Consider the following 25,246-nt stretch of genomic DNA (forward strand, 5'->3'; position numbering starts at 1 on the left):
TTCTGGGGTGCAGGAAAATTAGAAAAGCTTAATTATAAACCCAGGAGTCAGTCTTGTAACAGAGCAGTGTTGCTGCCTTAAACAGCTCTTGTAGCACTGCTGGAAAGACCAGCTGAAGATACAATTAATTTCATTGTAGGAATTTTTTCATTTCATAGCATTGTAGTCTACAAGTAAATTGATAACACCATTAATGCATTGTTTTCTTCTTTCCCCCTTTTCCTCTTACTTCTAAACAAAACAAAAATGTTGCAAACTAATTGGAACGTCCAGAATTCAAGGAGATGCTGAACAACCCAGAAAAGGCCATGCGTCCGCGTGGCCGCAAGAGCTCTGAGATTTCGCGACTGCAGCCTGATCCACGTCTCCGGCTCTCGTCACACCTTGAGTGGAGTGATGTAGTTGGGCTTCCACTTGGCGTTGGTGGCCTGCCGCTTGGTGTCAGCTTGGGCAACCAGCACTCATCCGTAGTTGGTTCTACTGCACTTGCAACAGCTGCATCTGTGTCATCATCGGGGTCATGCGCAGGAAACGGGGATGTAGCCTGCAAAGAAGATAAGAAGGGATTCATGACACTGGGCCACCGGGCTAAGCTCAAGAAAGCATTGGCCAAGATGAACTTCATCCCCAAGACACTCAATGCGTGAGTTTCCACTGTTAATGCTTCAATGCTTGTATTCAGAACACACTGCAGAGCTTGAAGGTTGGCCTATGATATCAATGCTAGCATTAATGTAATCATAGAATACAGGAGACAGGTGGGGGCAACAGTGTGGATGAAGACATCACGAGCACTGTGTTCAGCCACAGTGCACTAGTAATTAGGAGTGCATTGTACAATTCTCCCCATTGAAAAATGATAGCTAAAGGTACCTAGTATATGAAGATTATTGCTGCTAACCCCTTTATACCACCAGCTAGGTAGAACATAGTCATTCATTCTAAGAGGGGTTCCGCATACTTTCTTCAAATGGGCCATGTCCAAATTCATGCCCCACCAATGGCTCTCTCTGGGTAACAGAAGCTAACCTCAAAGGCCATGCTTTTTCTGACTGCATGTGCTGGTAGCAGTTGTGGAGCCAAAAGCACATCAGAGATGCCATGTTTTGGACACGATCTATCCAAGATGCTAGGGGGCTAGAGAGGTTGGGGTACAGTGCTGCTGCTTTTGTTTACATCTCTGGTATCGATGTGACAGTAATCTGTAAAGATTACAATAATACTTCTGAATGATATCGTTAACTGAATTTGAGAGCATCTCCTCCAGAACATATACTACTGTCTAAAACACTTAACAGTTCCCTTCTTTTTTTTTTTTTATTTATGCAGGGAGTCACAGCTGAACAGCTCGGATGACAGCCTCTACTCTACACATAGTGGATCAAGCATAGGCTCAGGTTGTGGCAACCATCGGGTTGGTCGGAGTGGCTCATCTCCAGCGCACGCCATCGCACCAGGAAATTGTGGCAGTGGAGTGGGTCAACTGTACCACAGTCACAGCAACCCTGATTTGAGCTCGCTCATTGTGACCCCCCACTGTGAGGGGGCAGACGCCCCTGGCCGCGACTTTCCTGAGCATGTGTTGAAGGTGTACAAAGCAGACCAGACCTGCAAGTACCTGCTCGTTCATAGGGTGTGTGCCACTGCTTTCTGTCCTGATTTCACCCCCCATTTTCATGTAAAACTTCACTTGACATGGCTGTTAAGTTGCTATGGCGTTGTGCTGCTGAGGTTGAGGTTGCAGGTTCGATCTTGGCTGCAAAGGGCGCATTTCGATGGGGGTAAAGGCAAAAAATGCTTTTGTACTTAGATTTAGGGCCACATTGAAGAACCCCAAATGGTCACAATTAATGTGCAGTCGACCACTATGGCATGCCTCGTAATCAGATTGTGGTTTTGGCATGTAAAGCCCAAAAATTTAATTATATTTCAGGAAAGTGAAGTTGGTCTTGGGGGGGTGAGGCAGTCCACATTTTTCAGCTGCTGGTCAAAGGTGGATATGATGTAAATCTCTAGGATTGTTCATTTTCAGGAGGTTAGCGCATGCCAAACATGGAAAGAAAGAAAATACTTCCTTATAGTCATTATTGTGTTCTAAGTCAAGTTCCTTAATTGAGAACCTTGAATTCTTTTGAAACTGCATGCAGTTGGCACACGTGGGAACAGCAAAGCAGAAATGGCTGTCGCTGTATAGAATCCAATCCAAGCTTACCATAAGAGCACAATGTAATAGACTTGCACCATGCTCTGCCTGACAACAATGCTAAGCAGAGCATGGCAAACATTCTTATGGACATGGTGGAACAGCTTTGGAACACAGTTCAAACAATAAAAAGGGAAGGAAGGCGGTTAGGGCATGGCAGCGGCAGCATTTCATTGCCAATTACTCCATTTGCATGAGTTACACAGAACAACTTTTTGCAATGATGGCTATAATGGGCTTGCTCTCTTAGTCATTTTTATATCTGCCAGTGTTAATTGCTGGAATCTCAGTGCTTTGCCAGATTCTATAAAGAAAAAGTCAGTTTATTGTGAGGATTTGAACTCCAGTCCCACAAATTGCCACTCGAAGATTCTACCCTTCCACCACCCTGTTGATGCGGCAGCAAAGAATACTGTGGCTTGACAACACTGTGCCTGGCCTCTTGAGTTCTCATTAAAATGATTGGCTGTTGCCAAGCGCTGCAGCTTATCCATAAACCAATGCTGAGGTGAAAGGATAACAATGAGGCCAATGGGCAAGGAAAGGCAGGATAGGAAAGTGGACAATTAAAAAGTTGTCTCTGCTTTTCTGCAGCCAGGGAGTGCTACCTACACACCGACAATCCAGGACTGGAGGCATCACTGATTGAAGTTTTTTTCTCATAACGGGAGTGCCCACATGCGCCTGCAAATGTTTACTCCAATCTTTATTGCATGGAACAGTGCAAGACGTACAACACTGCTTGAGGTTATGGGTGAAACTGCAACTTTTTTATGAAAAGATCTGGAGCCCTTTAATAGCAAAAATTTCCACACCTTTTATAAATATGTTGCAATGCCTTTAACTAACCTCTATAATTTAAGATGTACTTCAATGTTTAAACTTGCATTGCCAGCACACCAAAGCAGTGGGTCAAATGCTTTATGAATACAAGGAGCAGGGCAATACTTGCGTTGTAGGTGGTTGTTTCTGCATTATTGAATACTGCATTAAAAGTTTAGTAGCCGTAAATCGTTTGGGAAAGCTTGGGGGTGTTGAACACCCGCCATGGTTACTTAATGGCTATGGTTTTGGGCTGCTAAGCACGAGGTCGTGGGATCGAATCCCAGCCACGGCGGCCGCATTTTGATAGGGGTGAAATGCAAAACACCTGTGTACTTAGATTTAGGTGCACGTTAAAGAACCCCAGGTGATCCAAATTTCTGGAGTCCTTCACTACTGCAGGCCTCATAATCAGATCATGGTTTTTGCACGTAAAACCCCATAATTGAATTGGAGGCGTTGATCACGTGTGTGTTCCTTATGTTTAGCTTAATACTTGGGTTCACAGATTCTATTTTTTTTCTTTCATTTCCTGCAGGAAACAACAGCACGTGAAGTAGTGATGCTAGCACTTCGAGAATTTGGTATCACAGACTCCAGCAGGTAAGAAGCTATTACTATACAGGTTCTCCGATTCATTGGCAGTAACAGATTACTCCTGATTGGTGTAAAGGTGGCAGAGAAATGGAGTTGGTGCTGATTAACCTAACCATCATATTTCGTCCTACTCTGGGCACTGTTTTCTGTTGTCTCACAGTGTTGCAATTAGAGGATTGCTGTTGATTCTGTGGCTTTCTCTTAAAACCTTTGTGCAATGTCGAGTCACCGCCGTGGTGGCTCAGTGTCAATGGCATTGCGCTGCTGAGCATGAGGTTGATAGTTTTATTACGGGCAACTGCAGTCATACTCCGATGGGGGTGTAATGAAAAAACACTCGTGTACCATGTGTTGAGTGCATGTTAAGAACCTCAGGTGGTCAAAATGAATCTACAGCTCTTGTTACAGTATCCCTCATGACCTACTATGCAGTTTTCGGGTGTTCAAGGGGCCCTGAAACTCAACAGGGAAAGCTTGTTGAGCGGCACCAATGGCATTGCCTCAATTTTGTGTACTTCATAGACAGGACTTGACGAACGGGAGTTCTGCTGTGATGATTGGTTAAAAATGTAATGTGATTTACATTTGCACAATATCGCAAGTACTGCAAAAAAAGCTACGGCACTACGCCACGAGCGAGGTGTTGCAACCACAGGATCAGCTCTTCACATGCTGTGCAATTTGGCACGCCAACGGCCACCTCACGGAAGCAGTTGTAACCATAAAAGTGATATCATGGCTTTCGAGATTAATCCGCGCGCTGCCCGATCGCAGAGGCCATGGAAACACCAGGGGATGCCACCAAGAGGCTGAGGAGGCTTGGCAGCCATGGCACACAGACTTTCGCCAATGCCCTGCTACTATTTGTATGGCACCATATGACATCATGGGGGACAGAAATGTACACCTTAGAACCACAAGAATTCGAGTGGGGGGTAACTGTCATTCTGCTTGTATTTTGAATTTTCTCTGGCCAATAATTTTGGCTTGTGTGGGTCAATTTTCGTAATTACTTTTGCACTGTGCTCTATGAGAGGCTGAGAATAGATCTGGAGCAAATATGGTGACCCAGAAGAAAAGGAATTGCAGGGCTGCCCCATTAAAGAGACCCTAAAGGCAAATACTAAGTCAAGCTAAAGTGATAGATTTGCGCTTGAGAATCCTTAAGGCATCAATGTTATCGCAAACAGAGCCTTGATAATCGAGAAATCAAGGTAAATGAAGGACATGATTACGGACTCCCCCAGTACATTCAAGCACTTACCCGTTGACGACAGCACTCCTCAATTAAATTCTGTCACTAGTACTCAACTACTCACTGCAAAAAACTTCCTCGTAGTGTATTATAAGATGAAAGAAGATTCTACTTGTCTAGTTCCATTTCATGTTTAGAAAAAATAACTAATTGAAATTACCATTGACAACAATGCAGTCGGTTGAAAGGTTTTGTTTTCACTCGACTCTGCGCCGCCCATGCTTTGGCGTTTAAGTACTTTCCTGATCACGTAGTGCTGCGCTGGTTTTGCTTGCTTGCGAAACTCACACAAACTGCAAGTAGGAGAGAATTAAACTTCCACATTATGCCGCGGGATGCCCGAACGGCCTAGGCCACTTGACCAAAAAGCAGCCGCAGCGGCGAATCCGCTTCTCTGTCTTAGCTCGGTGCCGCATTCTGTCGGACGGTGACGTGAAGGGCGGTGATGACGAATGCAACGTCACCACTCCCCGGGTTGGGTGGCAGGAGGCTTGAATTTCGAAAAAGGTATTCGGACCCTTCAGATAAAATTTTCACAAAACTAAGTCTTTTCTTAGCCCGAAACAAGCGTTGCGAGGTTTCTGGTAAGGTAATTACAGTCCACGTCGACTTAGTATTTGCCTTTAGTTGTCCCTTTAAGCCCTGCAATTTAATTTCAAGATTGGGCAATGTCTCTACTCTATGCCTTTGACAGTCCCTTTCTTTTTTTGTCTTATATGCAGCCTGTACTCATTGTGTGAGGTGTCTGTTGGAGAAGGTGGCTTGATCAAGCAACGCCGCTTACCAGAGCAGATGCAAAACCTGGCTGAAAAGATTGGTCTTAGCAGTCGCTACTACCTACGCAACAATGCCTCCACAGATCCCCTTGTACCTGACGACATGGCCATAGTGAGCTCCTCTTATTTCTTTTGTTTCTGTTAACAAGAAGGTGTTACAATGTTTGATTGCCTGGGGAACATCCATTTCTTCTGCAATAACTAAGGGTATGTGAATGCTTGAAATCTTGAATGTGAAATAAATACTTCCTTTTCGAATCAATGTGTTTGTTTGAACATTGGATATTTAATTTCTTTGAGTATTCAGTCATGGTTGAATATCTAGAGAAACTATAATGGTGGCTGACTTCTGACTTTCTCCAAATTTTACAAGCTGTCCATTGAATGGAAAATGGCATTGCATGTATTGAAAAAAATTAATGAGGTCTTCTTTTTACTTTATTTTTTCCCACCTTTTTCCTTCCTTTTTCCCTCCATATTCGCCAGAAAAGTATTCAGTATTCAATTCGATACTTGGAAGCTCAAGTATTTGCATGTTATGTTTGAAAGTTTTGCTACTTACACAGCTAATTACTACTCGTGGACCATTGTCGTTGCCTACCTTGCAAGAGTAAATTTGATTTGCCGCTTCAGAGGGAAGCCTTCTTGATTAGGTCTTTCCCTTTTCCCCCTTTTTAAAGTTAAACAGCTAGCACTATACAAGTTTCCTGTCTGATGCCCTTCTAGTTGCTAAGGGATGTAGTTGTTAAGGAAAGTATTTTAAAAGTGGGCTTGTGGGAAAGCTTTGTCTGCCTGCTGATTATTTGTCTTTGTGACATGCAGTGTGCATGGAGTGATAAATACAGTGCATAAAATGGGGGTCCAGTAAGCTAGATTTCTTGTTTGCACAGCATCACTTAGCTTGGTTCTCTCTTTATATACGAAGTGTTCTAGCAAATACTTTGGAGTAATTAAAATTTTCAGTGGAAAGGGCTGTCTCTCGTCCCCGAGTGAACCTTTTCCTTTTGCTTGCACATACAGGAGCTCCTACGCGAGAGCCTTGTGACGTTTCTGCAGCTGAACAGTGTGGAGGTGGCAACACAGCTTACGCTAGAGGACTTCAGCATCTTCCGCCAAATTGAGCCCACAGAGTACATTGATGACCTTTTTGAAGTAAAGTCTGCCTATGGGTCACCCATGCTGGCCATGTTTGCTGAGGTTTGTCTCTTCTAAACATATTGGAGCCTTTTGCATTGGCTAAAATGAGGTTTTATTGTGCTTATGTGTAAAAGAGGGTCAGTGGTGAAAGTTTACTTAGTCGTTAGCCTCAGAAGGATGAGGGCGTTGCTGCTGCTGATGGTGATGGTGATTAATATGTGTTGAAACCAACTTGGCTAACTTTCCATCTTTATAAAGCTTGTTCTTTGTGGCAATTTGTTAGCAATATACCTGCTGTTGAATTTTTGTGTGCTATAAATGTTTTCATGGCTATGTATGTACCACATATATTAAATATTTCCTGCTCATTCAAGCCCACATTTTTTTTTTTTAGCCTCTGTTGTTGGGCACTCTTGTGTTAACATGAGGCACTGCCTTATTATTTTACAGCTTGTTAACCGCGAGATGTTCTGGGTTGTCTCTGAAATCTGCGGGCAGGCTCACCCCGTCCGGAGAATGAAGACAGTGAAGCAGTTTATTAAGGTGGCAAGTAAGTTTGCTTCTGCAGCTTTCCTTTGCTTTTCTTTCTCCTTTTTTTATTATGGGTGTCTTTGCTGTCTACTGATCCCTTAAATGAGAACACAACTTCGTTCACTTAGTGTCTTCCATGCAACCATATAGCATAGTTTTTCCACCTCAGTGGGTGCAAAGAAAAGGCATCTTATTGCTAAAAAAAATAGCATTTGTGATACGTGTTTAAAGTGAGTGCCAGCAAGTCCTAATTTCAAATGTGACGGAATTACAAGTGAAATGTGATTGGAGCAGCTAAACACCGTGGGTAATTGAAGGTGTGTTGCTCCTGGATACAATTACTGCCATCATTGATAGGTGCTCTGCCTTTTCTGGTGTTCGGATGTGGTTTGGCACTCTACTAGTTACTTATGCTCAGGTGGGACTAAGGAGTCTGAATTCTTTACTAGTTGTGTGATCAAGAATCACTGTCTAGAATCACTGACTCTGAGTGTCAGCAGCTGTCATGTGCGTATGAATGAAACTTGGACTTGTGGGAAAAAATGCTATGAAATAGGAGAGAATTCTTTGATGTGGCTCTCCCAAAATGTAGAGATCTAAAATGGTTCTTCTGTTGAAATTGTTTTCAAACAGGGCAATGCAAGGAGTGCAAAAATTTCAACTCCATGTTTGCAATCCTAAGTGGCTTGGGTCATGGAGCAGTGTCGCGGTTACGATTTACGTGGGATAAACTGCCAACCAAATACCAGAAGATGTTTGAGGTATGTGCCTGTGAACTTCAGTGTGAGACTTTCTCTGCATGTTTTAGTACCATATAAACCAGAATAATCACCCGCCGTGGTTGCTCAGTGGCTGTGGTGCTGGGCTCTTCAGCACGAGGTCGCGGGATCAAATCCCGGCCTCGGTGGCCGCATTTCGATGGGGGCGAAATGCGAAAACACCCGTGTACTTAGATTTAGGTGCACGTTAAAGAACCCCAGGTGGTCCAAATTTTCGGAGTCCCCCGCTACAGTGTGATAATCAGAAAGTGGTTTTGGCACTTAAAACCCCACAATTTATTATTTTAAACCAGAATATATAAGTTTACCCCTTATCTTGAAGCAAAGAAAAATATATATGTCAGAACGCGTTTATTTGCCCAATGGCTCCAAGCTCCACATATTTGCAGCGTATTGCCTGTTTTTTGCCACTGGTGGCGAGAGTGCACAAAGCTGCACAATATGTGCACAATATGTACGCCATGGATGGCCAGGTGGCGACTCACACTTTGCTTAAGACCGCTATGTAGGATAAAGGGTGACTTAAGCCTGCTTCCTCTTTTTTAGTTTTCCAAGAAAATATCTCGACTTCTATTCCGGTTTATACAGTACTGTGTATGTGCAACTCTAATCCTGTAAATTTTGTGTGTTTGCTTGTCTCTTACCTGTCAACTGTTGCAGTATTTTTCTAAAATGCATGATGCATTTCACCTTGTTTACAATTGTCATATTGTCGCCAATAATTTTACGACTTTTCACTTGCATTCATTTCGGGGCAAAACTGATTTAAAGACAACACAACTGCTGTCGCTGAATTAGATCTAATAAAGCTCCAACCAAGATGTTTATTTATCCCATCGTATCGGAGCCGATCAGACTCCTTCAGGGATGAGATTGGCATCAGTGCAGCACATACCTGCCAACCCTCCCAATTCGCCCGGTATACTCCCAATTTTTGACTGAACTTTCTGATTGTACGATCACTGCATTATATCTCCCGAAAAGTGGTCTCCGTTGGCGCAATAATGGTTTTTGCGAAACCGGCACTGTGGAATCTACAGCCACATCGTAATCGTCATCATCACCAACAGCGGCTGCACTAGCACCATCGGCATCATCAACTAAGCAGCTGACTACGGTGCCTAGTAAGCCGACCAAAGCCAGAGCCAATGTAGCTCTTGCATTTCATGCATGCCTTCCTCCATGGTGCATCTTGTTGCTGCTGCTTGTGTGTATGATCAGTGTTGGCTAGGCTGTCTGTGTGCGGTGCACTGTGTAAAGTTAGAATCCTTGTGTGCTTGATGCCATGTCGCTATCAAAGCCCAAGAAAAGGTACTTGCAGAAGTTCTGGCGATCTTATACTTCTGAATTTCTGTGCTTTTTGACATCAAGAAAAGGAGAACATTTTGCATATTGTACAACGTGTGCATGCGGCATCAGCGTGTCTCGCAGTGTCAAAGGCGACTTGAAACTGCGTGTTTCCACGGCGAAGCATCAAACCTATGTTCGCACTGCTGGGCAGCAATGTAACACAGTGAACTTTCTCTGGAACAAGTGCGACGACAGTGTTATACGTGTGGAGTGCCTGTTTACGGGATTCCTCGTCGGAACACAACCTACCCATTAGTGTCAGCGACCACGTTGGGCCTCTTCTACGGAAAATATTTCCCAAAGCGATGAAACGAAGTGCTATGGATACGCCATTCTAAAACGCAACTCTGAAGAATTCAGACATGGCCAATCTGAAATTTATTTCGCAGGCATCGCTCTCGATTCTTCGTTTCTTTAATCAGCATTTATTCAGTGTTTTCCTCAGCTGCTGCCCCGAGATTCCACTCAATCTGCTGAAGACGTTTTTGATACTCTCGAAGCTGAGTTTGCCATTCACAATGAAGAAAGGTGGGATGTGCTGTGGTTGGAAAAATCAAAAACACTGATGGAAAACGTGTTTCACCGAGTTGCTAAGGTGATGCTGGATTTACTTGTGATACCGCATAGCAACGCAGAGTGTGAGAGGATCTTTAGCACGGCGCGAAGAACTAGGGCTGAGTTCTGCTCATCAATGTGCGACACAACCCTCCAACACCTGCTGCTAATGAAGGGCTGTCCGTCTGGACCACGTTTTGAGCAAAGCTACTCCGACGAATATTTAAGTGAGCAAAGTCTGCTGCTGCAAGGCCCTGCAAAAGGACTCATCGAACAGTGCCTGAAAGTTTGAACGCACCCCCCCCCCCTCGGTCTCCCCCCCCCCTCCCCCATTGGCACGAATAAAAGTCTCCCAATTTTTTATCTCGCCAGGTTGGCAGGTATGGCAGCAGTGCTTGTAAGGCTTTTTGTGCTTGCTCCTGTCAGAGGTGCAACGACTTTGCACAAACCTTGCAAGTAAATTTGGGGGAGAGTTTTCTCGTCAGCAGAGCCATGTTTCCAACCCCTACAAGCAAGATATTTAGCGAGACATTGGCCTGTCTTTTAGAGGGAGGTGGCTGCTGACGTCACATACAAGGATGTTGCTACCATTAGTAGCTTTCTCCCTCACATGAGACTGTGCGCCAAAGCAAAAAGCGCAAGGCATTGTCTACAGGATACCCTGCACTGAGCACAAAGGATCTTGGCAAAACAAAAAGCTTACCTGAAAGAATCCGACAACACAAAGGTGTCCTTTGCCATTTTTTAAGAGTGCAGGGCTGTGGTAGAGCACTGCAAGCAATTCAACCATCGCATTGACGCCAACTGCTCCATCATTTTGGAGAGAGAAAATCGCCAGAAGCGGCTTCTATTGGGGTCATGGCACATTTAAAAAACTACCAAAAACATTAACCGTTCTTCAGGAACTCTCCACAGAATTTACTTGCAAGCTTTGTGCAAGGCCGGCACATGCCTGTCACTGCCAGAGGCAAACACAAAACCCTTACAAGCACCGCTACACCTCTGCCAACCTCAACCCCGGAGAAGGAACCAAATTGTTGCGTTGTTAAATAAACATCTTGGCTGGATTTTTATCACTTTTATTTCAGTTAGTTGTCCCAAGCAGGCAGATCTTTACGGAATATTCACCCTTAAATGCAATCCTTGACCAACTTTAAAAACCTGTTTTGTGCTCACTCAATTACTCTGGTACCTATCCAAGTAGCACCACCTGTTTCATAGGACCAATGTATGACTGTAACCGAGACGTCAGCTGCCATCGCATGAATGTTTTGTGTGTTAACTTCAAAACCATTTCTGTTTGCGGTGCAGCTCATTTGCCTGTTTACAGCATCCCTGCACAACAGTCTGCAAATTTTTAATAAAAACGGTAAACAAATTGAGTAATAGAAATTCTTAGTATTTTTGCAAAATTTTCATTTTTGGCTGAAACTGTAGCATTCTCAAATTTTAAGGTTGGCAGGGCTGTTATCTTCATATATTTCACCAATGGCCGTATAATAATGGTCATATTATAGCCAGGTACAACAGGTGTCTTTATGACTGACTCATATGTGAAATCTTTGCATGTATCTTTTTACTTTTTCTTTGTTCAGGATCTCCAAGAATTAATGGATCCTTCAAGAAACATGTGTAAATACCGCAATCTCATCAACAATGAACAAACCAGACCGCCAATTGTAAGTTCATGAAATAAATGTATTAACTTGTTTTGTTCTTCTGTTTTTGGCAGACTAAGATATTTGCAGTTACAGTGAAACCTCGTTAAACCGTAGTCGGCCGGAGCTCGGAAAAAGTACGTACTAAACGGTAGTACTGTTTAAGCGAAATAGCATGAGATCGCCCACTTACCTGTCGAAAACGGAACTCAGAGAGAGTGCGATGAAAGGGGAAAAAACATGCAGTATTTATTCACTTCGCGGGACGTAAGTGTTATTTCCATTTGATGTCGCGGCGGCCTAGCACGACGACAGCGGCCTCAAACTTACTGAAGCTGCGTGCCAGCTTCTCAGCCAGCCCCCCTCCTCTCGGCAAACACTCGCAAGGCAGATTCCTCGTTGGCATTACGTATTCTCCGTGAACGCGCGCAGTAGTGCTGCATAAGTCCCAGGGCGCCTTTTTCATTGCCGGGTGCCGGAGTTCGGAAAACTTTTCGTTTGGAATAGTTACGTTATCGCGCCCCTGTTCTCGCGACGATCGCATTCATGAGGCTGACGTAACGCGCAGCTTCTGCCACTGCCGGGCCTGAATAGCCCGTGCTGTCGCTTTCCGTGTCGTCCTCATCACTGTCGCTAGTTGACACTTCGGCAACAACAGCGGCAACGATGGTGAAAAGTCTATCCTCGTAGCCGACATATCTCTTCGCGGTCGCAGCAGCGCTGCCGAGCAACTTCGCATTCCAAATGCCACACACTGTAGTCAACAGCAGATCCATGTCGTGGGCCAGCTCCGACTTTTCCGTGTCACGTTCGGTAACACGGACGATGTCTAATTTTTCTTCTATGCTGAGCACCCGGCGTCTTTTTTATCCTAGCTTCGGCATGACGCGAGTCCTCGCTTGCACGACGCCACGACGCTCTCTGGCACGGCGTCCATGCGGCGTCGAAATGATGTTGATGTTGATGCGGCTTCACGTGCAAACGCACAGGGCGCTTGGAGGCCGGGCGCTTGGAGGCCGTTGTACCGATCTCTGAGGCTTGTTGTTCTGCCGGGCCGCCCGATGGAGACGACGCACCGCCGTGTTTGCGCGACGAAAAGTGGAAACGCTACGTTTTAACCGATGCGTACGCAATAAGCTGGTACGGTTTATGCGGATACAAAATACATTATGTTCAATGGCCGCTGAGTCGGGGAATTGACTTTACTACTTTTAAACCGAAACTGCTGTTTAAGCGGGTACGGTTTAACGAGGTTTTACTGTAGTAGGCCTTAGCAATTAAATGTCTTGTGACTCATGAGCTGAGTAGGAAGAGGTTTACATTTGAGAACCTGAAATTAGCTTAAGTATAGTGAAAGTTTGTAGCATGGACTATTCTCTGAAGTGTTACTTACTACTGAAGTCATACCCAGTTGCTTTACTACAGCATCCTTCAGGCTGTTGGGACAAGAACATGACACCAAATTTTGCTCTGTAGGTTGCCCAAGCTAATGCCAGTCTTTGTCTTTCTAGATACCTTTTTATCCAATCGTCAAAAAGGACCTCTCTTTTATTCATTTCGGAAATGACACCATTGTGGACAATCTGGTAAGTGTGCCCGAACCAACAAAGCACAAGACATTGGAAGGTGTCCAGTGTTTCACATTCAGTGAAACACTGGACACAGTGAAACACATTCAGTGAGCAGATGTTATAAAGACACAAGAGAAGATCATATAAGGAGTGTCCTTAGTACTGGCCAAGTTTATATGAAAGCCACAGGGTAGAGCCACCAGATAGCAGTTTCAACCCCTCATCGAAATATCCTGTAAAGCTCATGCATGAAACTGTCATGGCATCATCTGGCACCCAGAAAGGTGGCAATCTTCTACAAGGATACCATGGCACAGCTTTGCACAGAATGGTGTTTGGAGTAATAGTCGCAGGAGCAGTAAATGTTTGGACATTTTGGAGGCCTGTCCTTAATAAAAATGTTTCAGAAGCTCATGTCTACTGGCAGCAAAATTGCATTCTGCCAGTATATTGTCCAACACCTTCTGTTAATAATCTCTAGGAAAACTCGTGGAATTGGTGAGCACTGTCTCCTTCTAAAAGATGTTTCATTACGAAATGCCAACAGTGACATGCTCATAATAGAGAAACTTTCTTAGTAAGATTAGACATCCTAAAACCTCTGGTTCAGTGCAGCAAGTACACTGGAAGGCAAAATAACAGGTTTCAGAGAATGCAATGAAAGATCTGCTACTTGGCTAAAGACAGGTAATAACTGCCCAGAGATGGTATTGAGGTTCAGGGTGTGTACTTCTGGTCAGTAACAGGACAAGGGAACAAGTAAACAGGACAGACACTGACCACTCTCCTTCTTGCCTTTCCCTGTCAACCAGCTAAACTAGGCTAATTTTTCATAAATGCAACACCTGCACCATCAGCTTTTAAGTACTAACTGGACAAGGTTCAAATGATTACACTGACTGTGTATCCTTCAGCTCTCAATTATATTTAAAGCAAAGCAAGAAGCTAACAGTTGCAGACACCTGCTGTGTGCACACATGCTCGATAATGTTATTATTTCTTTCTTTCCAAGTAAGATTTATCATCGTGGCTTAAGTGTAAACCGAGCAAAGGAGGAAGTAGGCATTTGTCTGAGGGTGCTGTGGCTGTTCACGTTGAACTAGAGCTGAATGAAGCAATTAATTTTACAATCCGTGTATCCCCTCTCTCCCTTTTTTCTTTTCTGATATACTATTTAAGGAGAGCAATTCATGTTAAAGCTGTTAGTGTCACCGTTGCCTGTCAGTATTAAATAAGACATTTGATTACACAGTGCAGAATGTTTACTTTCCTGCATGGCACGATTTGACATGTGAAACCAACAATTAAATCATTGCAACCTGCTTTATCCTGTTTGTCCTGTTACATATTTCTAAAATTTGGTGCTTCACAAGTGTTCTTACAGAGACTAAGGTCTCAGAGACGTTCACTGGTAAGTACAGCAAGTTTATGCCAACACATAATGAAATTTATTTGTGGCAAATGAGTAAACATAGGTGCGTGTTAAATACTAATTTCTTCTTAAAACCTTGCAAAAAGCGGGGGGTGCACCTTATACAACAGTGCGTCTTGGTGAGATTTTTGGCGGTGCATATTACACAATAGTGCTACCTATTGCCTTTTTTTTTTTTTGCCGAATTCTGAACAGGCCTTTTTTTTTAGGTTATGAGGCATTTTTTTTTCAACCTTTACAAACAATGATGCATCCTAATTGCAATACTGAACCGTCACCCTGACAAAACTGGAGTGCTAGCTCGTTGCAATGGGTACGGCCACAGCATGATCATCAGCCCACATGTACCTCTTGTGCACCCCCCGCTTTTTAAGAAGAAATTAGTATTTAACACGCACCTATGTTTACTCATTTGCCACAAATAAATTTCATTATGTGTTGACATAAACTTGCTGTACTTACCAGTGAACATCTCGGAGACCTTAGTCTCTGTAAGAACACTTGTGAAGCACCAAATTTGTGGGGGGAAAATTCGACGACCTTGTAATAAGAAAAGTCCCGCATAAACTCGGGAGAAACATTTTATTCACTGAAAACCTTCAAAGTCTTCGTCTTATGACACTGTCAAAAAGTTCGGCAAGTTCTGGCGGTAGCATAGCTGGAGCATTCCCTTCAGCTTCTGAATCACTGTTGTTGCTGCTTCCAGTGGCTCTAGCCACCGCCTTCTTGCCCGGTCAGCCTTTCTCCGACTCTTCATGGCTTGCAGCTTGCTTGACGACTACCACCACATACAGATCAGCATTTAACTTCGCCGTGTAGCTCTTTTGCTTTAGCGGCATACTCCAAGTGGATCGTGAAGTTAGCAAACCGAACAAACAATGTTGTAAATGGCAACTATCTGGAACCTGCCGAATCGTGTGGAACAATGTGACAAATGCATAGAGGTACTAGAGGTACATGTGGGCTGATGATCATGCTGTGGCCGTACCCATTGCAACGAGCTGGCACTCCAGTTTTGTCAGGGTGACGGTTCAGTATTGCAATTAGGATGCATCATTGTTTGTAAAGGTTGAAAAAAAAAAAAAGCCTCAAAACCTAAAAAAAAAAGGCCTACTCAGAATTCGGCAAAAAAAAAAAAAAGGACAATAGGTAGCACCATTGTATAATATGCACCGCCAAAAATTTTGGCAGAAAGCTGCTTCTTATACACCAGAAAATACAGTACTTGGAATGTAGTTTGTGATCTTAAAACTATAGGACAAGTTGACTGGAAATTTTGGGGAGTTTGTCCTATGTGATGCTAAAATTTGGCACTACGCTTGCTGATATATGCCAGAATTGGATTGGTCAAGAATAATTGCCAGATGAATTTGGTTTAATGGTGCACAAGGCTTTGAAAGTTGTGAAACTGCGTTGGTACAAGATACTGAAATTCCCCTTTGCACCAGTATTTTCCTTCTCTCTGTAGTATTACATGATTGCACAAAGTTAATTTGCTAGTGCTTTGCAAGGAAGAAGACAAAGGGAACTGCAGTGGCCCTTTTGAGGACAAGTTTCCTTGTTGAAGTGTTCACTCCAGCATTAGTTTGGCCACAATTGATCACTTGCGTGGGGTTGAAGCTACAATTGCACCTATACAGCAAAACTTCCAGAAGGTCCTTCAGAAGACTGTGGAAGCTGTCTCTAAAGTGAGAGGTCATCAAATTAAAATGCAAATAACATGGGCTTTCAACTGGTCCAGGGATCTTGTCATTGTGTATTCTACCGAGAAGGCTGTTGAAAAAAATGCTCAGTCAAGAGGCATTTCGCTATGTTCCAATGTTTATGTCCATTATGTACTACTTGCATTGATTTAAATGCGAACAGTGGAGTCTGTTGTCTTTGAGCAGATCAGCGAACAGCGAAGGGCACGAAGATGTATGACTACTAACTTGATTTTTCACGAACACTACCAGTGGCCTATCACTGTTGATCATACATCTCCGTGAGCTTTTCTTTTCGCTGGGCTGCACAAAAACTAAATACTCCGCTGTTCGCATTAGAATGACTGCAGTTAGCACATCACTATGTCCAGCTTGCCACACAGTCCGTGCAGTGTTGCATGAGGCTTGTTTATAATTGTATCATTGAAGGTACCATGTGTGCACTTTTTAAGTTAGTTTGCACTGTGCATTGAAAAGGATTGTTGCTACAGTGTATCATTCCCTGCAGTGGTAGCAGGAATGCTACGGGTGTTCAACCTATCAAATCAGTATAATGTGTGTTAGTTTTGTGTCATACTAATTGTGGAGCCCTTAAGTCAAATCTCTGCCTTACCTTCATTCACAGGTCAATTTTGAAAAGCTCAGGATGATTGCCAAGGAAGTGAGACAGTTGATGAAGATGTGCTCAGTTCCTTATGTAAGTACCTCAACCCCCCCTTATATACATTCAGGAGGAGCAAAGTGTGGTGTGTGCAATAATACTATTTTGGTTAAAAAAAATAAATGCTGGGCTATCTGAATTATTCTGGAGCACACTCGAGGCTAAATATTACCTATCACAGCTAACAGGTGTGCTTTTCCAGATAAGATGCTACAAATTGAGTATTTGTCTCTCATATGACTGTTGAAGTTAGAACAGGTATGCACATTTCTCTTCACTTGGTCATCCTGAGCTGGTAAACGAATTCTGGTTATGTCCAGATGTGAAGTAAAAGGCTAGAGAAGTGAAAGTGCTGCAAGATGTATGGTGTGGGGTTTAAATTTTGCAGAATCTCCTTGAGAACTTAAAAGAACTGTAAGCTTGTTTGTTCTGTTTCTGGATGTAATGTGCCGAGAGTCTGTACCAAGAGTGACGTTTTCAAGAGTACATAAGCTTTTGCTAATATAAAGAGAGGCATAACGGATATGATTGTAGACAGGACAAACTTTAAACACACAGATGAGAGCACAAATGCAGTGTCTGTCTTGTGTTTCTTCATTTTGCCTTCATTTCATGCTGCTGCATATCCAATTAGCAGCCTACTAGCCCAGTAACAAGTCTTCTTAACCTAGCAAGCAAGAAGGTCATTGCCATTCTTTATGTATTAATTTTCAAGCTCTAAAACAAAGTTGCCTGCTTTATCGATAACTTGCACAATTGCTTTCTGCCACACATTTTCTTTGTTACTGCATGCTCTTGGCACATGCCATCTAGAGTTGGTGGGCCTTTTCAAAGTTGACCTTTATCTTTTGGATTGCAAACCTCTGGTAAGCGGATTTGGCCACTGGAGGCATTAGGCCTATCCCAATTTGGCTTAAACAGAAGACTTGCTAACAGCTGCCTGATCACAATGTATGGAAGTGCATTTAAATGGGGGATGAATGCAAGCGGTGATTTGCTCTGCTATGAAATGGGGCTGTGATTGACTTGATAGTTCAGTTCTGATTTTTAGTTTTGTGTATCTAGAAGTTAATGACGGAATTTTTTTTTAATGTAATACATTTGAATACTGTAGTTGCCCGTTTCGACTGCAGTAAATTGGTAGTGTGCATCATGTACAACAATGTCCGACAAGCAGTTAAGGGAAGCAGTTACCTACTGAGAGCGGCTGCAATGCAATCTTGTGCTACAAACATGAAACTGCTTTGCAACGATTGTTCCTATAGCAGACATCACAGACCTTTAGCTACTGATGGCATCTCCATGTCTACAAGTAAAATACTTTTGTGGAATTGCTGAAAAAAAAAAGAATGTTATTCTTTAGTCGGCAGTAGTAGTTACTGAATAAATTTGGTTAGTGATAGCTCTCATTTTACAATTTTATTTGCGAAAATAATGCTAACATATTGCCCTTAGGTCCCCTTACCAAGCTCGGACATTCTTAAGAAACATGGTGCATAGACAACGCGCTGACTATCCTGTCGACAAAGTATCAAAGCAAAGCGCAGTTCGAGAACAGCTGAAATTTCAAACAAGAGCTTACACACCCTTACTCTCGAGAGAGCCCCTCTTCCAGCCAGAGACTCAAGATCACATGCACAAATGCCTCTGTCAGATGCTGCACGGCATGCGACATCACCAACTATGGCTCTTGACTTTGGTAAATCGTCCAATACGAAACGCTCAATGCTGCCAGTGCAAGTGTGCCGCATAGAAAAATAAGAAAAGAAAAAAAAAAAACTCTTAATTTGAGCGTGGCGCAGCCCCATAGCTCCGGTATAGATGAAGGCAAAGAAGCAATGTTTCTTGCGGACGCTAGCTGTGGCAAAAGGGAGAGTGTCTCGGGTAGCAGTGGAGCTTCCCTCCTGGTGGCCTGGCAATCTGCCTCTGCTACTAATATCAAACAAATTTGAAAAATTCTTTCTGTAAAATGCTCCCTAAATGGCACCTTACAGTTTCTAGTGCGTAACCAAAATTTGCAGCGGGCCTTGGTGAGTGGCCCTTTTAAGTTATGAACGCACACGCAAAAAGAAAGTATAGCGGAAATTTTAATAATAAATGCCAGAAGGGCTGCATCCCTAACTTATTCCTCTATCCCGAGTGGGAATGGTTTTGAAGCCATCCCTGGGAAGCCTCGGCCTTGCATTTCACCCTCCTGCTTTACACTTGCAGGATTTGTACAGCATGCTGGAAGCTGGTGGGGGCCCGCTCAACCCAGCACTGGCATCACTCAACAGCTTCGCAGCAGCTGCGGTTGCAGGCGGTGCAGGTGCGGCATTAGCACGCCGGCGAAAGCGCAGCACAGCTCAGCCCAGCTCCAAGAAAATGTTTGAAGAAGCCCAGATGGTGCGTCGTGTGAAGGCCTATCTGAGCCACCTCAAGGTTGTTGCAGACGAGGGGCGGCTGCTTGCCATGTCCTTCGAATGTGAGCCACATCCAGTTCCCTCAGCAATTCCAGTTGTCTTGCCAAGCAATGCGCACCCACAACGCAAGCGGCACCCATCCCCACGGAAGAGGCATCCATCTCCAACCCTCTCGACAGCCAGTAGCAATAGCAGCACTTCAGAGGGCAAGAAGTCCATAAACTCGGCAGGTGGTGTCAAGTTTGGCACGGACTCTCCGCAAGCCATGCGTAAGCTTCTGGCTCTGTCAGATCAGAGCAAGGTACGTCCTCACCAGCCACCACGCCCACCCGCATCACCATCACCTGGGGTCAAACGCCGAGGATCGGCAACTGTGCGCGATGCACCCACAGCAGTGGTAGGGGCTAGCGCCAGCTGCCACGGTCGATCGCACTCTGATGCGGGCTATGCCAGTGTCCAACCAGTTGACCTATCACCTGAAAGTTCTAGCGTCACCAGCCTCAACAATTTGCCCCTACGAAAGTCTCATGCCTCAGGTTAGTCTTGTACATTGGCATGCATAATGCGCCCATTATGTGTTAAACTGTTGTACCTGTTGTGCGACGGTTTTGTCTATAACTCAGGTGAACGAAAGTTGATACATTGTGTTCACAGTCGAGTTGGCCAGCATTTAGACCAGTAAGGATAGGGTCTCGCTTAAAAGGAGTACTGATGCATACTTTCCAAGTTGTAGAAACTGGCTACTACAAGCTTCTTGCATTTAAAAGAATGATGCATGGCAAGTATGAAGGTTGGGAAATGCTTATAGTATAAGATATCTTAACTACCGTACTTACTTGCATAATGATTGCACTTTACTGTAAAAAGACATTGACACAAATTCAGGGGTGCGATAACTACGCAAGTTAAATTTCCCGCAAAAAGAAAACAATTTCTTTCTTTTTTTTTCATTTCGTTTGCTGCAGGATGACAACAGGTCAACAAATAGGTGGCTGCCGCTGTAACAGTGTGGGATACCAAAACAAAAATGTCGGCTGGCAAAGCTAGCCGAACGCACTGAACACAATTTTTATTCTTCTTGTGAGTGCATATGCGCATTGAAGCAGTTATTTCCATATCAGTAATGAATAATATTGTTACTATTGGCAAGTTTGTGGCAATAACGTAGCCATGACCACTTTGAGGGGACAAAAACAGAGATGGGTGCACTTAGCTGCCAGTGACATGGAAACCCATGGCAGGCACACTGCGAAAACTGCGGCATTTGTCTTCACTACTATCCTAATACAGCATGCTACCATTAAGGGTGGGCGAACATCTTAGCTGTGTTACAAGCGTCAGCGTATGAATAGGGTGCAGTTCTAGCGTATCAGTGTAAACGTGGCTACTATCGTTGCCGCTCACGATTTGTTGCGTGCGTACGAGTGCAGTTAAGAGGAATCGAAAGGTGCCTTTTTTGTTGTTGACCACAACTGTTATAAAGCCTACAGATAATAAAGCCAAGGCAAGTTTGGTTGTAGCTTCTTTTTCATGGTAGTGCGGAAAGTGCTGAAATGAGGCATGCGCTTAAGAATGTTTGGTGCGTGCAGACCACTTGGTATCTCTTCAAGAGTCGTTCGCGTAGCATTCGACAGATGGTAAGCGCGATCATCATTAGCTAGACTTGGCACACGACATATCGCTGTGGCAAGTTAGCGGTCCGATCATTACACGGCAAAGGAAAAAAATAATTTTGACGACAAGATTCAGGGGTGCGATCCTTATGCAAATAAATGCGGTATATACTAAAGTTGGTCTTCAAATGCTGGATTTAGCTTCATCGACATTATTATTACGTTGTGGCAGAGCAATATTTGCTGATGTTGTGTAGCAATAAAGCTATGTATGCTGACGTTACTCGTAAAGAAATTAACAAGAGTACTGCACGCATTTCTGTTGGCAGCGCTTGTGTGGCAGCTGCAGTAATCACAGGATTGGAGGGAGCCACTGTGTCGTGATGTCATGACCTGGCGAACACAATGATGTCCTATGGACATACACTGCCGGAACATGGATACTCTAGGAATGTGTCGAATATGTGGTGTTGAACATCCCTCACACAGTCCTTTGGCCGCACTTTCCATGGCCTGCGGACATCCCTTGCATGTCCACGAGGGACATCATAGGGACATATGCTGTGTACTGTCAGTGGTGGTCCAACTGTGCCATTTGCGCCATTTTGCTACAATTCGACTTGCCTGCTCCTGGCTGCACCCACTCAAGTGTCATTTGTGCCAACCGCGCAAAAGTGCGGCATTTTCGCATTTTTACTGCAATGCAATGTTTTCAGTAGGGTTATGCAACTATACTCTCCACCACACGAATTGATTTGTGGACATTCAGATACAGTCAACGATTAACTTTTCGGACATGACTGAAAATTCGGACGCATTCGCGGCACCGCCACCTACCCAGAGTAAATGTATATGAACGTCTAAAATTTCGAACGCAAAAAACCTTAGCCGTCTGATATTCTGGACTTTTTGACATGACCGCAGGTCCGAAACGGCATTAATCGAAGCCTCGAACCGGCGCTCTCGCACGCAGACCCGCTGGCAGCCGTAGCCATAACCACGGCACCGCAAGGCCTAGCTGCTTCGACGTTCGCTACCAAGCTTGATGTGCGGCGCCGTGTTTTTCATTGAAACGATTCGCCATTGTTAGTAATGGCGCCGACTCCACCTTTGTAATCCTCCAGTAGCACATGTTGCTGGGCTAATCGGTTCACATCGCTGAGTAGACCATAAATATGATGGCTTGGCGCAAACAAGGAAAGATGGAACGGAAGGTGGCGTTACCTCTGTTGCCTTCCGTCCTTCCTTGTTTTCGCCAAGCGATCATATTTATGGTCTCAGCAATTTGTAATCCTCATCAATGTCATCGAAGCTTGGAAAGTACGGCGCGTTGCGTAATGCCAGTTCTCGAAAGTCAGCTTCGCCTCCATACAAAAGTGTTGCGCGGTGAAGCATACCAAAAGTCGTAAGGGGCACCGATACGCCGAATAAGTGTGCTGGCAGGTCTTTAGAGTTATTTAGAGCTTCAAGTGCATGTCTTTGTTCTCATTAGCCTACAAAATTTTATTGTTTACAAAATTAAGTTCTTGCCTACCCAAATAAAAATGTTTGCAACAGCGTGCATGGTACACCGCCCGTGGGAAGCTTAATTGGTTGCTGTTGTCTTCGTGCCTTGCTTCACTATTGAACTGCGCTTACTGATTGCACAGTAATAACAAGCTTCACCAAATGGCTACAGATTACTGCTATACTACTCTTTAGTGTTCCAAAAGAGAATTTTTTTCTGCTCCGAAACTGCCACAAAATGCTGGTGTGGCTGCTCCTAAACTGCTCCAAAATGTCATTTTTTCTGCTCCCGAATTTGCTCCGAATCCTAAACTGGCTGGACCACCACTGTACAGTACATTTTACAGACATGTGCCGGGCTTTTTGCAAAGTGTTTGCTATAATGTTTATTACGTTTGCAGCACACGCAGTGTGACAGATGCTATGGGCAGAGCACCTAAGCATCAAGAACAGATACATCTTGTTCGCACATTAAGCCTGCATGCAAGTGGAACTGCGATATACTCCTCATTCTTCTGGGCCTTCCGACATGTACAAGTGGCTCATTGAACTGTCTGAAGTTTCTAAAGCAAATTGCATCAGAAAATTTGCGTAGTAAGATGTGTGCATCAGCTGCAGGCATGATACCTTCAAATTGCAATTCTAATATGTAAGAAAAAAATAATTTCATTACGAGGAAACTCAAAGTGCTTTCACATGTATGCCGAAAAATGTCCATGCGAGGTATCCTTGGGACATCAGTGGCCGGATATATTCGAAATTGGACATTCGGCTGATGTCCTATTTGTTTCTAAGATGGTGCACAAACATTGGGACATGGCTTAGATATCCTGCAGATGAAGTGTTTTTACTGAGGACCCTTCCACCACCTGGTTACCAAAGCCGATACTTGTTAGTAGAAACAAGTGTGTTATAGTAAATTGTTTAGAGCACTGGGTTGTTTGAAGTACTTTTTAAAGCGATAGCAATTATATGGACATTCCGAGCAAATTTTTTCCATCTGCATCGCCGTGAGGTTTCATATATATTTAGGTATATGTATGCTATATGCTATAAATTTATTCATACCAGGACCTACATTCTTGACAAAATTATTGCTCAGAATTTTGAGAATGGCAGCCCACAAACAAATCTAATGAAAAAACAGAAGAAAAAAATGACAGCGCATGCCTTTTATTTGAAATATTTTCAGACTTGAATATTAAAAGTGAGAAACAATAACAGAGCTCAAACCTGAAAATGATGTGATTTTATTAGTGCGGCTGTGCACGACCTCCGGGATTGACTGGAGAACGAAGTTTGAAACATACCCGATACGGAAAAGGGATGATAAAGACCGTAAGAAGGACGCTGGCTTTAATTAGTAAACATAAATGAAACAGTCCAATGGCAGGATTCAAGCAGAAGACCCCTAGCATACCAGCTCGTTTTTACTTAGTCAGCTTATGTTTACTTCAGTAATACTGCCACTACAGCTACAAGTCTTGCGCTTCGTGTATTATTCGAACATGTTGCTATTGCATTCATTGCTTCGCCCTAATGGCGGAACAGTGATACTTTTTTTAGATCTGAGAGCTTGTACTTTCATTGAACACAAATAAAATGAGTAAATGAAAGTGCCATGCCAGTACGCACTTAATAAGTGCCTATGGCAACCCTTCATTGAGGTGTACTAGCGCAGGTATTCAGCCACATTCATGGCAGCGAATGTGTCTGCCTGTTTTGCATTGTCACAGTGCAACCAGAACTCAAGTAATAAAATTACGACACATACATCAGGTGTAGTCTAAAGAACAAGAAATGTCGGGGATCATGCTTTATATCAGGTGCTTTCAAAAGAACACGTATACCTTACCTACTTATATTTTTTGCACCACAACCATGCCATGTTCCTCAGTGACAGTGCACCATTATGTCTACAAGTGGTGCATGTAACTTGTCAATGTTTGCTGCCGTGTTTCTTGTGTAATTTTGTTCTCATCCTCTGCATGCAATTTTCTTTCCTTAGCATGCTCTGTTACCTCGGCGGATAGCGGGGTTGGGAGCTACCACGACAGTGATTCTGCTCGTTGTTCAGCTGGCTACAGCAGCTCACAGCAGCGACAAATTTCAGGTAATAGCACCTTTAGAGTGCTGTTAGTCATGAAATTAGTGGTGATACTATTATTTTTATAATTATGGCAAAATTGTTCAGTGCAAGGGCAAATGCTTGTGTGTAAGCAGTCAGTACTATAACAGGTATGTATGATTGAAATGTTGTGGACTGTAAAATGTTATGCATGCATTGGCTTTGTCCAAGAGAAGCAAGCAGCAAAATGGAGCTTTGTGTTGAATGTTAGTGTAAAAAGTACAAGTTAGATACAAAGGTACTTAGTCAAAAATTTTATTTGAAAATTCTTTTCTGCAATAATGTAGTATGTACACATACAGTGCAGGTTCCTGCATTGCATGATCATGCATCTCATGTTTGCAGTATTTCTCATTTTGCCTTCTTCTCAGAGTACAGACTTCTTCAGTGACGATGAGTGCTTGACTGAACATGATGAAAAGCATTATAGTAGATGTTCATTGAGAATTATGCTAATTACCAGGAATGTCCACTGTTTTTGAAGCACTGTAGTAGTACAGTAATAGTGTACATGGATGTCCTGAATTGCATGTCCTTTCGCTTAGTGTCAAAGAATGTACGATGGCA

The 25,246-nt window shown here is 43.6% G+C and overlaps 1 protein-coding gene across 13 annotated transcripts in view; it reads left to right on the forward strand.

Annotated features, from left to right (window-relative positions):
• Positions 1-25,246, forward strand: part of LOC139052213 (rap guanine nucleotide exchange factor 2-like) — a 784,545-nt gene that overhangs the window by 741,218 nt on the left and 18,081 nt on the right. For all 13 annotated transcript variants that reach the window (XM_070529294.1, XM_070529299.1, XM_070529298.1 and 10 more), the window contains 12 exons: positions 274-643; positions 1,330-1,633; positions 3,564-3,628; positions 5,600-5,765; positions 6,674-6,850; positions 7,241-7,340; positions 7,955-8,082; positions 11,601-11,684; positions 13,175-13,249; positions 16,995-17,066; positions 19,242-19,968; positions 24,560-24,664. In XM_070529294.1, coding sequence (XP_070385395.1) covers positions 274-643; positions 1,330-1,633; positions 3,564-3,628; positions 5,600-5,765; positions 6,674-6,850; positions 7,241-7,340; positions 7,955-8,082; positions 11,601-11,684; positions 13,175-13,249; positions 16,995-17,066; positions 19,242-19,968; positions 24,560-24,664 — 2,373 coding nt within the window. The remainder of the gene's footprint in view (positions 1-273; positions 644-1,329; positions 1,634-3,563; positions 3,629-5,599; positions 5,766-6,673; positions 6,851-7,240; positions 7,341-7,954; positions 8,083-11,600; positions 11,685-13,174; positions 13,250-16,994; positions 17,067-19,241; positions 19,969-24,559; positions 24,665-25,246) is intronic.

This window comes from Dermacentor albipictus, unplaced genomic scaffold, assembly GCF_038994185.2.
Source record: "Dermacentor albipictus isolate Rhodes 1998 colony unplaced genomic scaffold, USDA_Dalb.pri_finalv2 scaffold_20, whole genome shotgun sequence".
Lineage (NCBI taxonomy): Eukaryota > Metazoa > Arthropoda > Arachnida > Ixodida > Ixodidae > Dermacentor > Dermacentor albipictus.